Below are 15432 nucleotides of genomic sequence, written 5' to 3' on the forward strand. Positions count from 1 at the left end.
CATAAAAATCACCACCCCAGGGAGTAGAGAGACAAACCCATGGAAAGAAGCTCAAGAAATGGGCCAAAAAAAAAAAAAGGAAATCAGTAAGTCCAGGTGAGACCAGGAAGTGAGCACTGGAAAAGAAACCCATGGGGTCGGGGCATCTGGGTAGCTCAGTGGATTAAAGCCTCTGCCTTCGGCTCAGGTCATGATCTCAGGATCCTGGGATCAAACCCCACATCGGGCTCTCTGCTCAACAGGGAGCCTGCTTCCTCCTCTCTCTCTCTCTCTGCCTGCTTATGATCTCTGTCTGTCTAATAAATAAAATCTTTGAAAGAAACCCATGGGGTCCAAGGAGGTGGCCTCAGTGTGGATGACCCCCGCTGCAGAGCACTTCTTGGGGGCTCAAGGCATCTGGGGGGTCCCAAGGTCAGGCCACTGTCAGACTCAGGCAGCAGATGGCTAATATCTGGGGCTCTGAAACCCAGCGGAGCTGTGCGCCACCCTGCCCCTGGCACGGGCCTGCCATCCTCCACCTTCCTCCCCGGAGCGAGGTCATTCCCAACTTTGACAGCAGTGCCCAAAATGCTGGGGAGCACGGGGCAGTTTCTGTGGGTGGCTGTGGGTAAAGAAATAAGAACTCCAGGGGATGGGACCAGCCCCTCGGAATGCATGTTTTCACAACAACAGAAAACAGAGCCAGAGGGAGAGCTGCAAAGCCAAAGGGAGTTGGGGGGACACAGCGGGGGAGGGAAGGCAGAACAGCCCCCACAGCCTTGGCAGGGCCCTGGGAGTCGGCTACAAAACTGTCCGCCCCACATGCCTCCGGCCTTGGGAAACAGAGGGCTGCAGGAGACTGTCAGACCCAACCCACTGGCAAGTGAGTCTGGGACCTGTTTGCTTTGGGATTTTATCCCGTTGTTTATGAGGAGGGTTCCCAATATGATGTAACAAGGAGAGAAAGACCAGCAGAGAGGGCCAGATGGGAGAGGCCACGTGGGCAGCAATGGGCAAGAGTCGGAGGGGGTGGGGGGGGGGAGGGGCTCCGTGCCCAGGGGTGGGGGGGCTCCGTGCCCAGAGGGGAGGGGCGGAGGCTGTGCGTCAGAGTGTCCTTGGCCTTTACCGAACCACTTCCCCTGCCCCCCTGTCCCCAGACCAGTCAAGGGCAAAACGAGCCCAGCCAGCCTCACAGCTATCCCTGAGGCCGGAGGAAGCAAGGGGGCGGGGCCGGACAAGCTTGACAAAAGCCAGCTCCCTCTTCTCTCCCAAGTCGTGCGTGAGGACCTGCTGCGGCAGGAGAGGAACCGCCCAGGATGAACCGACACGGCCCAGAAGAGGCCCGCGCCACCCACAGTGGTTCTCGGGAGTGAGCATCGGGGTCCCCTGGTGGGTGGTGGAACACAGGGCAACCCCACCCCAGAATTTCGGATTCAGGCAGTCTGGAGCGCGTCCCCAGGTGCCGCTGACGCTGCTGGGCTGCGGCCACACTTCGCGGACCTCACTATGACAGGTCAGCAAGACCAAGAAGGGCGGACCAAGAGGTCAGTCGGGCTTGATGCTCCGTGTGAAATGGGGTCGTGTGCAGGGCTTGGCACACTCGTGTGAAACCCGAACTCCTCCCGTACATCGTAAGTCCTAGGAAACGTACCGTGAGGCACTTGAAGGCAGAGCCTGCACCAGTCACCCCGTCTTGCACGGGGCACTTCCTGCGGTGGAATGAAAGTTGGAGTCCTTTATGGGGCAAAAGGTCAAGACATACAGTCACAAAATGACAAGGATCTAGTTCTTTCTTGAACATCCTGTTACAAATACGGCACGTGGCTAAAGGAGATGAGTGGTTGCCTAGGGCTGGAGGGGTGGGTTGGACAGACGGTCACAGCCCGGAGGGTACAAGGTTTCTCTCCGAGGTGACGCCTGCATATATCTGTGAACGTCCCCAAAACCACCGAATTGTCCACTCTAAGGGGAAGAACTGAATGGTACGAGAATGACTTATCGACGCAGCTGTTGCTAGAATGTTCTCTTTTCTTCACTCTCCCCTTCAGATGGCTTCCTTTTAGTCCGCATTTGGGGGATTTCCCATCGCTTACAACTTTCAAGGCTTCAATTAGCTTTCTCTTTTAGAATTTTTTTCTATTCCTGGACATTCTGGGACAACGTCATTATTTAATTTTTACTCATGTAAACATTTTTTTTTTTACATCACAGAATTACAGAATTTTATCCTTTCAGAGATGGAGATCATCTAGATGTGAACCCAACCATTCTCCAGGAGAACATCCCAGGCTTTTTTGGAGTGGAAGCCAGGCAGAAGCAGCTGTAGTCACATATTACACAAATAACCCAGCTCTCCTGCAAGGGGGGAAAATATTTTAAATGCATTTTTTAAAATTCTTCGGGATTTCATGTATTAGGAAATCTTCAGGGTGTGATTAGATCAGGAGGGTGGAGGCCCTTGATGAGTGTCCCGATAAAAGACGTGCCAGAGAGCGCCTGCCCCTTCTCCCACGTGAGAACAAGTAAGAAGACTGCCCGCCCTGAGCCAGCAGAGCCGGGAGGCAGGACCTCACCGGGCACCCATCCCGCCAGCGCCTCATCTTGGACTTCAAGCCTCCGGGACCACGAGCAGTGAATGCTGGTGTGTGTAGGTCACACTGTCCACGGTGTTCGGTCACAGGAGTTCAAATAGGAGTCCAACATGTTTTAACAGCAAACATTCGGGAATAGCCATTTCTTTGAAAAATGAGCTTTTTCCATTTTTCTGGAGACTTTTTTCTAAAGTGTGCACGTTACTGATAAGGAAACAGTCTCTATGCATTTGCTAAAACTCTTGGGTCCAAATCAAGCCATTTGCAAACAGGTAGATGGAAACTGCGAGATGCAAACAAATGGTTAACAATGAATTTTTAGGTTAGGTTAGGTTCAAAGGACTCCTGCACTAAAGTAACATTAGGGAACCTTTCAAAATACGTCAGCAGCCTCTTAAGTATTTGGGGAACCGATAAAATTATTAGCAGAATCACTGTAAGACATTGCTTTTAACAAAGAAGATGGGGGTTTCCTTTTTTTTTTTTTAATAACTCAATACACTTGTACCTCATTCTAAAACCAATGGATTTAAATGTTTACACCAAAGAAAATTTCAAATTTGCCGGAGAGTTCACGGTGCATTTTAAGTAACTGAATTTTTTTAGAAAAATGTATTTATTCCTTTTCACATAAGGCAATGGAGATTCAACCCTCCTCTCTAGGACCTCCCCAAGGCCCAGGGGCTCCCCTGCCTCCCAAAAGCACCGTCAAGAAGACACACCTGCCATGTGTCCCATCTGGGTGACAGATATCTGGTATGACTTAAAAAAGAATAAAAAATTTTTAAAAATAACCCAGTCTAGGGGCACCTGGCTGGCTCAGTCAGTGGAGCATGCAACTCGATCTGGGGTCACGGGTTCAAACCCCAGGCTGGGCACAGAGCGTATTTAAAACAAAACAAGTCTAAGCGACTAAATTTAAGCAAGTGCTGCCTTCCCAGCGGCAATCCCCGCCTCCCCCAAAATATAAATTAAAACCGCAGCTTTCCTCCAAAGGAAGAATTCCAGATACTGCCGAAGGAGGAAATCTGTGGTCCCGCAGACCTTTGGGCTCCTCTTACGTGACACCTGGTATGTGGCCCCGACCCACGAGTGCCTTCTTCCCAGGTAGGGTGAGCGACCATCTCAGTCTGCCCGGGGCCCAGGGGTTTCCCAGGATGCAGGATTTGCAGTGCCACCGCGGGAAAACCTGGGCAGAGCAGAGCGAGCTGATATCCCTCTAGGGCCATTGGGTGCCTGCGGAGAGCGGCCTCTCCACCCACCGCGGAGCATGGAGGATGAGCCTGGAGACCTCAGACGCGGCCTGTCCCAGCGCACCTTTCGACAAAGGAGGACGTGCAGATGACAAGAAGCCCCAGAGCTGCTCCTTCCCCTCCTCCTCGGTGCCTCTGATGTCCCTTTCCGCAGCAGGTGAGACAGGCCCCCCAAAGACCTGGGCCAGTGAAGCATGACAGACCACGGGGAGACGCATCCCCCAGCGTCGGCAGGACTCCGCGGCTCTAACCTGGCTTCCACGTCTCCCCGGCGGCGTCCAGGGTAGCCTGGAGCAGCAGTAACTAGCTTTCATTTCCTAGATACCCACCCATGATCTAAGAACAAAGAGAAAAGGCCTAACTCACTCCGCAGACTATCCGACCTAGGAGCTGAGTCACCACTGCTGTCTTTAGCACATGACTGCAGTCCCTTCTGCTTCCATTTATTATTTTTTGTTTTTTAAGTAGGCTCCATGCCCAGCGTCTGGAAGCCGTACAGACTGACCCTCCTGACAGGAGGGGGCAGGGCCAGGCCCTTGGGAGCACAGGCTCCACAAGGTCAAGGACAAGTAGAAAGGGAAGGAAACTCCGGGAATCCACCACCCGACCATGGCTCGTTGACAGAACATCACGGCAGGTTAGTCTGGGGGACGTCCCAGGACAGGCCAGGGCTTCGACTCCAGCACTCTCTGCATGAACTTGGACTCAAGGAAAAACACTGAAGAAAGAAAAAAGCTTGTCCCAATGCCCAGAGTCTGCACCATCTTTCCCTTCCTCGAACTGCCCCCCCAAATGCCACTTTTGTTGAGTATAAACACTCAACAGGAGCTCTTCTCTCAACAAATTCTTGTGGTCACAAGAGTCCTCACCAAGCAGGGGCACCTGGGTGGCTCAGTGGGTTAAGCCTCTGCCTTTGGCTTAGGTCATGATCTCAGGGTCCTGGGATCGAGTCCCACATCGGGCTCTCTGCTCAGCAGGGAGCCTGCTTCCCCCTCTCTCTCTCTGCCTGCCTCTCTGCCTACTTGTGATCTCTGTCAAATAAATCAATAAAATCTTAAAAAAAAAAAAAAGAGCCCTGACCAAGGAGACATGCCTTTCTCTTGCTTCCACCTTTTCCCTTGTTTAAAATTCAAATAGCAGGACTCGAAACCACCTTGAGATTAATTCGTCCCGGAAACAACAGTTCCGCTTACCGAGGGCCTCCGGTGTGGCACGCTGAATACAGAAGTTACTGATGTACTCTGCCCAGTCTTTTAGCCTCACAGTAAGCATTCCCATTTTATAGATGGGAATGTAGAGGACATGCAGGAGCAAAAGATCATGTGACTTGCCCAGGACCACGTAACCAGCCTGAGCCTGCCTTCTGGGGCCACCAAAACTTGTTTTCTAAGACAAGTCCCAGAGCTCTTCAAACAAGGGTATGTGCCAATCACCTCAGAGCTGCGTAAAGTACAGACTGCGGTCCGGTAGGTCTGGGGGAGGGCCTGGGATCCCGTACTTGGGAAAAGCTCTCAGGGATGACAGTGCACGGTGGCAGTGGTTCAAGCATGTCCTATTCCCAGCAGGTGCCATTCCCAACCTATTAGCCAGGTCTGAACCTGCTTTCATTTCTATGAGTCCATCTGTTCATGGTGGTAAGGCTACAGGTAAAAGGTAACACGTGCCTTCATTTCATTTTCCAATTTTTCATGGTGGTAAAACAAACATAAAGTATTTCCATCTTAACCATTTCTAAGAGTTGCCTTCCTTCATTTGACACTTGTGATTTTGGAATAGCCACAGACCTACAGGAAGCTATCCATTCCGGCTTTCCACCCCAGGGTCAACATCTTACATGATTACAGGGCAAGTGCCACGAAATGGCATTGTTGCCATCCAGAGCTTGCTGGGTGCTAGGTGGCCGAGTGGTCCTCTGTCGTGTAGACATGTCGTGTAGACATGTAGACCACCGCAGTCTGGACGCAGGGCTAGCCATCACCACAGGCCCCCTCCTGCTACCCCATTAGGGGAGCACCCACTCCTCCTCTCCCCGAAACCCCAACCCCAGCAACCTATAAGCTGTGCTTCATCGTTACAACTGTCTTAGTCCAAAAATGTTACACCAACGGACTCATCCAGCATCTAATCCTTTGAGATGGACTTCTTTTCAGCGGCCTAATTCCCCTCACTTCCTTAGGTATAAACCAACTTCACGAACCTATCTTTGTCTCAGAAAATGGACTACGGTAAATTCACTTATCGGCCTGTCCTAGGCGGCCCCCTAAAACACGGCTCCTGCCTCCTCCCCACCTCCTGCCCCTGCCTCTCTCAGCTGGAATTGCCCTCGCTCGGCAGTGTGGTATCTAGTCCAAGAGTCAGTTAAATCCCAGAGGCAGAAGCCGGAGAGAAATGCTTGACTCCATAGCCCATCACTTTGCCTACTTTGGACTGAACTTATTCAGAGCTGACATAAATACGCCTTGGGAAGCATACATCTGTTTTTGTTCCTTTGAAATTGCTCTCAATCCCGCGGCTCCAATCCCATCTGGCCACCAAGCCGACTGTAACTGGGGATTTCACATCTACCTTCATTTCCTCTCTGACTTGGTAGAAATAAGTAAAATTCACCTTCGAAGGCCTTTCAAATGTAAGAACACTGCTTGAAAACAGTCTCTTTTATGTATATACACACTGAATGACATCAAGGACTCTTAACATCCTAATTCATCTTAAAATCTGACCTCCTGAGAACGAACACACACACACACACACACACACACACACACACACCATACCTATACCAGCATTCCAGTAAGCTGTCTAAAAAAAGTACATCCCAATTATCTTGAATGAAACATGTTTTCTTTGATCACATATTTTAAGAGCTTAACGACAACCTTATTTCTTTTAATTAAAAGGAATTACATTTCATCTTACGTACGGAAACTGTTTGACTCACTTGGAGAAATCACAGAATATCAGATGGTTGTAATTCGAAATCACTGGCCCAATAATGGGCTGGAAGGCCAGTCTCAAGAAAGTTCAAAGAAGTATCAGAGAGACCATAGCCTCTGAATCAGGTTTTTTTGTTTTTGTTTTTGTTTTTTTTTTAATTTATTTGACAGACAGAGATCACAAGTAGGCAGAGAGACAGGCAGAGAGAGGAGGAAGCAGGCTCCCCACTGAGCAGAGAGCCGGATGCGGGGCTTGATCCCAGGACACTGGGATCATGACCTGAGCTGAAGGCAGAGGCTTAACCCACTGAGCCACTCAGATGCCCCCTGAATCAGGTTTTTTAAATTTATATAATAAAGCTCAAAATACACATTTTTAAAATGTTACATGTAATTCTAAATAATGTCTAGGTCCCCCAAAAAAGGAGAAAAGAAATCCTAAGGTAAATTAGAACAGAACAATGAGAAAACACTGCGTACCAAACCTGGGGAAAAGGCAAAACTGATACTTGAAGAGAAAAATTCTAGGTAGAATAGAGCCAAGGTAGGAAATAATTTTTCAAAAAAGCAGAAATTGATGACAGAGTACAGAAGCGGATCCACAGCAAAAGTTGACTCTCCGACAGGACTGACTGGATAGGTATTTTCCGTATTTGTCACCAAAGAGAAACAGCACAAACTCAAAAATACAGAAAAACGGGATATAAGACAGTTAACAACAAACATTAGAAAGAGAACTTCAGACTAGTGACCTTTAAACCTTGGGAAAAAATAGGACACTTCCCTAGAAAAACAGACATTACCATATGGACCTGGGAAGAAGAGAAAATCTGCATTATCCTATCAGCCTTAAAGAGTTATTGACCTAACGGCCTGGATTTTAGTGATTAACTATTAGTTAAATAGCACTTAGAGGAGCGTTCCCTAGGTCACAGCCACATGTAGCCCAAGCTGCCACGCAGAATCGCTTTGAATACTTTGCCTATTAAATTGATGTAAATGTCATATGAATAATGATATTCCAAGAGTTCACAGACCCTGATTTCTATAACACTTCTCCCTCATCTTCCTTTACAAGCACAGGATGGAAAAGAAATCAGATGCTCAAAATCACGCAACCACTCCCGCATTTCTCGCACACAGACGGGAGGCGGCGAGGGTAGAAAGCTCAGAAGCCCCTTGGAGAAGCCCAGTCGGGTTCAACGGAGCAGCAGGAGCAGCCCTGGGGTCCCTGCGGAGCCCAGCTCTCCCGAAGCCCTAGATCCCCTCTCCTCTGAGCCCCACTTTGTTCTACTACAAAAACGTGGGAGAAAAATAATCTCCAAAATCCCCTGACAAAATGAAATCTTAAAAAAAAAAAGTAAGGGGTACCTGGGTGGCTCAGTGGGTTAAGCCTCTGCCTTCCGCTCAGGTCATGGTCCCAGGATCCTGGGATTGAGCCTGCATCGAGCTCTCTGCTAGGTGGGGAGCCTGCTTCCTTCTCTCTCTCTGCATACCTGCCTACTTGTGATCTCTGTCAAATAAATAAATAAAATCTTAAAAATAAAATCCCTGACAATGGGAGCACCTGGGTGGCTCAGTCGGTTGGGCATCCAACTCTTGGTCTCTGTTTCCGTTTCTCAGGTCAGGTCAGGCTCCCCGTTCAATGGGGTCGTCTGCTTAAGGCTGTTCTCTCTCCCTCTGTCTCTCCCCTCCATGCTCTGTCTCTCTCTTTATCTCTCTAAAATAAATATATCTTTAAAATCCTATGGCAATGGTCTTCCTAAATTTCTGAAATGTTCATCCATAAAAACATACAAAAAGTGGCATTAAAAAACACCCTTTCCAGAGAAAATGAAAACAGACCTTCAGGAGCGGGTGGCTTCCTGATGCTGGACGGTCAGAACGCGAAGGCTTTCGGTACCCTCTACTCAGGTACCCACCTGCAATGTTCCTTCGTGAAACTAAATTGAAAATAAACAAGTGCTCAGCATTTTAGGGGAATAATATCCTTTTATGAACAAAAGCAAACTCCCCCTTAAGAGGGCATATCAGGGCTTGGCCTTGTGGCTTTGGTCAGTGGAAGTGACCATGAACCTCTTGAAACCCTTATCCTTCCCTGGAGAACAAGCCCAGGCCAGCCTGCTGGAGGAAGAGAAGCCACCGGGTCAGAGTCACCCCAGACAAGACCTTCCCGGTCCTGCCACCGGCAGCCGACTCCAGCCGAATGACCGCCCAGCTAGGATCAGCGTTGCTGGGCCACCCTTACTGCTGTCCACACCCTGGAGATTTCACAGTTACTTGGTATCTGGCACAGCTGTGGCCAAAGAGACCTGCCACACTCTATGAGAAACACATGGGATACCCTTAGCGGTATTATAATGGGAGACACACGTCACTAACACCTGTCCAAAGCCACACGATGTCCAAGACCAAGAGTGAACACGAGTATAAACCACGGACACGGGGGTAATGTGTCCATGTGGGCTCATCAGCTACAGCAAATGCACAGCTCTGCTTGCACTTGTAGGCCACGGGGGAGCCTGTGCACCTGTTGGGGCAGGAGGTAGATGGAAATCTCTGTATGTTACTCTCCACTTTGCCGTGAATCTCAAACTGTCCTTAAAAAATTAAGACCTTTAGGGCACCTGGGTGGCTCAGTTGGTTGAGCCTCTGCCTTCGGCTCTGGTCATGATCTCTGGGTCCTGGGATCAGGCCCGCATTGGGCTCTCTGCTCAGCAGGGAGCCTGCTTCCCGCCCTCTCTCTATGCCTGCCTGCCTCTCTGCCTACCTGTGATTTCTGTCAAATAAATAAAATATTTTTTAAAAATTAAGTCCTTTTAATAAAAAAAATGCATGGGCCTCTCTACCGCTGCTGGACCCAGAGGGACGCCCCTACGCCCACCGTGGTCCACGGGGAGGAGAAGCAGACAGACATCTGTCACCCGGCCTGTAGGCTTCAGCAGACGCCTACTCCACTCCCGCCCCCGGGCTCCGTCTAATCCGCTCATTCTCCCTTCCTCATCCCTCCCCCACACATCAGAAATAACACACTAACATACATCCCAAGTAGCAGAGTCAAGCTCCCTGCCCACAAGCTCCCCAGGCTTGATGGCCCTCAAATCTACGGAGACCAGAACTCACTTTCCATCATGATTTCCAGCCCCGTTCTAAGCACACACAGTGCACGACGCGGGAGGCCTGGGGAAGGCAAAGGGCAGGGTGTGGATTCCCAACAACCTGATTTCTCATTTTAGGGAAAGGGGATTCCAAAGCTTATCAATCCTCCTGAGGCATTCGAAAAAAACAAAAACAAAAACCAAACACCAATTTTTTTTTCTCGTGTGTGTCAAGATAAAGGTCACGGTAACTGCTGCAAATCTCTAAAAAATTAAGCGCCACCCCCCCCACAAGTAAAGAGAGACACCCCCAAGCTGGGTGTGTGGTGTGGGCTGGGCTCAGCCTAGAGAGCACCTGGGGGGCGGGGCCTCGGGGGCGGGGCCTTGGGGGGCAGGGCCTCTGGAGAGCCCCTCGAACTTGACCATGCACAAGAAGAATGCATCAAGAAAGGAGGGCAATATTTTAAATTTAGCGTAATTGGACCTAGTTTGGTTCAAGAGCCGTCTGACATCTGAACTGCCTTTCTACAACAGTGGAAGCAGCACAAACGCGTCCTCTTGGTTTCAGTCCTGTCTCCAGAGCTGCCACGGCCATAGAGGTGAATCTCGGGAGATAATAAGAGGAAGAGAAGAATTAAGAAAAAGAATCATGGCAGCTTTCACCGTCCCCAAGTCAGAAGGAACAAAACAACCGTAAATCTAAATGACAGCCAGAGCACACTTTGAATGTTACTGGAGAGAACTGTCTGACAAATATTTACATGTTGCATATTAAATTATGCAATCCTTTTAGAGCAATAAATATTTTAGAAGAAAATTGGATGCTGAGCCACATCCAAGATCCCACCCATCTCAGGAGCCAGGAAAGAACACATTTTCTTAAACAAGACACATCTGAGCCTTAGTTACTCAAAGCGGATGAAACATCTGTCAGCTCAGGCAGAACTGTCTTCTCAACTGACCCGAGATGATTAGCTCAACAAATGTATCCAGAAATCCTTTCAAAGCCTTTAGAGACATTTTTCTCCTAGGAAGCTTGCTGTGGGCAGGACCTGTGAGCTGCACTTTGTTGATGGAGCAAGTACCCTCTGCTCCACCAGACTTCCCACTAAGGCTTTCTGTAAAGTTGTGACTATCCCTAACTGTGAGAAGCTTATAAATCAGGCCCTAAGGGTTTATGCCTCAGGGCCTTTGCACTTGCTGATCTCTCTACCTGGATCGCTTTCCCCTGCATTATCTTCTCTACATCTTGGTCAAATGTCAGCTACTCTCTCAAATGACCACTCTCAAGCCCTGAACCCGTTCTAAGCACCGGGCAGTCTTCCTCTCTAAGCACCAGGAACTATTACTGAGTTCTCACCTCAAACAAAAGGTCGACTCTCAAAAGCAAGGACTGTTGGATTTCTCTCCCGTCTCCTACAGCACCTGACCGTTGCCTAGCACACAACAGGTCTTCAAGAACTAAGTCTGCAATGACACTTTGCCCCATTTGCCACGGGTCATGCACTGGCCCTTTACAACATTTTATTCGCAGTCTTTATAGGAAGATGGAGGCTGTTTGGTCAACAGAATCTAGGAACTGGGAAGAAGAGAAGCTCTGGCCTCCACCGCGCCCCCACCAAAGCACAGAACACAGGACTTGCTCCTTCCAGTCGGAAGATACAAGAGCCCCGGAGTCTTCCCTTTGCCAGCCATGTACCATTTCTCCATCATGATTCAGTGGGGAGCAGGGAGCATGAGACCCTACACAGAGAAACAAAGGGACTCTGCAATCAAGGGCGAAAGGCAGAGAGAAAAGGAGCTTTGCCCAGCAGAAGGGAAAAGTCCTGGAGGACGTGTTCTCCAGAGCCCGGAGGAGGCTGGCGAGAAAGCGGGAGGGGATAGTTAACCAGGGCGCCATCAGCATCACGTGCATTAGGGGGTTTCATGCTCACGACCCTGGGAGGTTCAACTAGGAAACCAAGGCAGAGAGGCTGGAACCTGTTCTTCTGTCCAGTTCCACTGCCCTCCCCGGACCTTATACCGAGGGAGTGTGGCTTTCTGAAGTAGCCCAGAAACCCCCCCTGGCCACCGTCTGTTCATACCGTGCTCAGATGGCTAGAATGCAGCAGTCCCCAAACTTTTTTTTTTTTTTAAAGATTTTATTTTATTTATTTGACAGTGAGAGAGAGAGATCACAAGCAGGCAGAGAGGCAGGCAGAGAGAGAGGAGGAAGCAGGCTCCCTGCGGAGCAGAGAGCCCGACGTGGGGCTCGATCCCAGGACCCTGAGATCATGACCCCAGCCGAAGGCAGCGGCTTAATCCACTGAGCCACCCAGGCGCCCAAAGGAAACATCATTAAAGCAGGGCCGGGCGGAGCCTCTAAGATGCTCCCCCTCTGCCCACCCCAGGTTGCCCAGGACGCGGGACCTACCCACCCCCCACCCTGTTCTTCCTGATCTTTGCGGGGTTTCCTGCTACCTGCCTCGGTCAAGAGAGGTTTTCTACCAACACCTGCATGTGAAAACTCACCTTCGCAAAAGCCAAAGCAGCGCAGAAAACAGCCCCAGCAGCCCCCCACGGTGAGGGCAGAGGCAATAAGGGGTGCAGCCACCGCTGACCAGAGGGGGGCTCTACCACCACCAGGCCCCGGGGACACACGACACCAAGCACAGTCCCTTCCCCGCTGTCAAATGCTGTGTCAAGTTGAGCGCCAAAGTGTAGAAGCAGAAAGCGATCCGGCAGGCTCCAACATGACTAAGCCCAGCCCAACGCACAGGCCAAGGCACACCACCCCGCTCCAGAGATAAACGAAAGGCACAGGGTCCCCGAGTTCCCCAGTTCAACCACCTACGTCCTGTCAGCCACGGCTCCGGAGCGTAAAGCACCTGCACTCCCCGTTTGTGCGGGGCTGGGGCGGCGGATCCCACCGGACCCGGAGACCCTGACACTCTGGGGAGCAGCTGCCGCTGTCCGCCCAGACAGACGGACCGGCGCTCGGCCGCTGGGGTCCCTCCGCGGTGTGTCCCCCCCGCCCCCCGAGTGTCTGGTGGGTGGTTCTGCGAGCCAGGCATTCTCGAGTCTTCGAAAGCCAACTTTTTCTTTCCTTTTCAAAATGTTTCCTGCTGCGTCCTGACATGACTAATGGATCCCTCGTGCCTCCCTCCACCGCCCGCCATCCTCGCCTGCCCTACCGGGTGGGTGTCTGCGCCTCCACCGCCGCCGCGCCCCCAGGCCCTGCTCCCGGGCCCCCACCGGCCGTGGCTCGGGGCGGTGACCACGCGGGCGGCGAGGTCGGAGACCACGCTCTCCTCCGGGCGCCGCCGAGCTGGGGGCTGCGGGAGGGGGGCGGGCGATCCGGGAGGAAACTCGGACTCCCGGGGGCCCGGAGGAGCCCGTCCGCGTTCCGGGTGTGCAAGAGAAAGGGCAAGGGCAGCGTGAGCGGCGGGACTGGGGGGTGAAGGCAATTGGGGTTCCGGAGAGGGCTTCGTCCCCGCGGGCAAGGAAGATAACGGTCGGAGGGGGCCCAGCTGCTGGAGACCCGCGGAGGGGTCTCCAACCCGGATCCGAGCGCGGGCCCCGGGGGTGGGGGCGGGGGAGTTCAAGGACAGGAGGACTTCGGGGGCGGGAACCGAGAGGGAGGCGGTGAAGACTCGAGACCAGCGGCGTCTCCCGCGGCGCTGTGACCTCGGGCCACGCTCCGCACCACCCACCCCCGCCACTGCCCAGACCGCGACACCGACCCGGGAGACGCAGGGCCGCCCAGGGCTCCGCACGCGCCGCACGCCCAGCCGGCGACGAAGACGCGCGCTGGGCAGCGGCACAGTCACCGCGGGACCAGGGCGACGCGGAACGGGGGGGAGGGCGGAGGGGATCCGAAGCCGGCGGGGACGCCAACTTACCCGGCCGTTGCGGTCGGTCTCCTGCACCTCCTCGGCGCTCGGCCCCCGCCGCACCAGCGCCCTCAGCAGCCCCACGTCGTTGGCGCAGGCGGCGCGCAGGAGGGTCGCCTCCTCCGGGACGCCCTCTGGGACGCTCTCCGCATTCGCGGTGCCGTATTCCTCCTCGCCTCCGACAGGGTAGAAAGAGTCGTCCGAGGCGATGCTGCGGGTGTCGGGCAGACACGAGAAGTCCTCGTACTCCTCGTAGTCGCCAGGGTCCTCCCCGGCCTGAGCGTCCCGGGGTGGGGACGGCGTCTGCGGGGACACGCGGCGCCCCCCGCCGCCCTCCGGCCCGGGCCCGGCCAGCAACACCATGCTGGAGGCCGGGGCGCGGGCCGGGAGACTGGGGCGCGCGGGGCGTGCGCCGGGGTCACCGCCCCTCGTCCCCTGCGGCCCCAGACGAGCGGGGCTCCGCGCGCTCCAGCCTGGCGGAAACGAGCGCCGGGCGGCTGCGCTCGGAGACTGAAGTCACTGGAGGCTGGAGAAAGCCCCCTCGGGGGTGGGAGGAGCCGCGGGGGCTTTCCGGGCGCGGCGGGCGGGCGCGGGCGGGGACCGGGCGGGGAGGAGGGCGGGGCCGCCGCACTGGAGGAGGCGCGCGCCGCGGGTTCCCCCGCCCGGAGCCCCACAAAAGTTCCGAGCGAGTCCTCGGCGCCGCGGGGCCCGCGCACCCGGCCGCCCTGCCCCGGAGCGGAGCGATGCCCGCGCGGAGAACTAGAAGCAGTAACCGGAGAACCCTGGCGCCTGTGTCTCCCGCGGCGAGCGGCCCCGCCCTCCCCTCGGCGGCCCCGGGGATGAGGGCGAGGGTGGGGGTCGGGGGTCGCCGCGAGCTGAGCCTGCTCCCGGCGTGGGGAGCCGCCAACCCCCCGGGGCCCGGCACCGCCCAGGGCGTCAGGCTTCCCGGCCGCGATTGCCAGAATTTCTCGGCACCGGAGCCGCCGAGCTCGTTTTTCCACCTCCCGGGGAGACTGGGCTCCGAGGCCAACTCCGCTCCGAGCTTAAGACCGAGGAGTCGCCGGCACGGGTGCGGGGGCAGGCACGGAAGACAACTGGGTGCCGAGGAGGCGGAGTCCACCGAGGGGTCCGGGGCTCCGCTGAGGGCCGTGACCCTCTGAACTGGGAGCTTCCGGAGGGGACGGTCCTCAAGGTCCCCCGATCCCGCGGAGCTCGGGCCAACTGTGGCTTGCAGGTTGCTCCTGAGAGAGCCCCCTAGGGTGGTGTCTCGAGGGGCTCAGGTGGGGACGTTGGGTGAAAAATGGAAGGCTCCGGGCCAGAGCCTGAGGGGCGCCCTCCTCCCCCACTCCTAGCCAATGTCACGGTGCCGGGATCTGCGGAGTCAAGACAGAGAACCGGGTGAGGCCGCGACCGGGCTCTGACTCGGGCCGGCTGCCAAACGCCGAGCCGGGCCGCGGGGGACTGCCGCGGTCCAGTCCCAGCGCCCCGCCGCGGGACCTGGCCTCTCCCGGCTTGTCCCGCTGCTGCGGGTGACTTGCCGCGGGGAAGAGAGCGCGCGACGGGCCAAATCCCCGTGACAATGGCTGCGCGTGGAGGATGCGGATACCCCGCGGGTCACAGCCACCCCTCTCTCTGCCCCTCTCCCTCCTGACCCTCTCCACCGCTGGTGACAGCGTGCCCACCATGGGCCAGCCGGTGCAATGCCC

General features: G+C 54.3%; 1 protein-coding gene across 1 annotated transcript in view; it reads right to left on the bottom strand.

Moving 5' to 3' along the window:
- ANKRD33B (ankyrin repeat domain 33B) overlaps positions 1–14207 on the bottom strand; it is a 77217-nt gene extending 63010 nt beyond the window's left edge. Inside the window, exon 1 of the mRNA XM_046000302.1 lies at positions 13736–14207. Coding sequence (XP_045856258.1) covers positions 13736–14089 — 354 coding nt within the window. The 5' untranslated portion in view covers positions 14090–14207. The remainder of the gene's footprint in view (positions 1–13735) is intronic.
- Between the last annotated feature and the right edge of the window lie 1225 nt (positions 14208–15432).

This window comes from Meles meles, chromosome 3 (genome assembly GCF_922984935.1).
Source record: "Meles meles chromosome 3, mMelMel3.1 paternal haplotype, whole genome shotgun sequence".
Classification (NCBI taxonomy): domain Eukaryota; kingdom Metazoa; phylum Chordata; class Mammalia; order Carnivora; family Mustelidae; genus Meles; species Meles meles.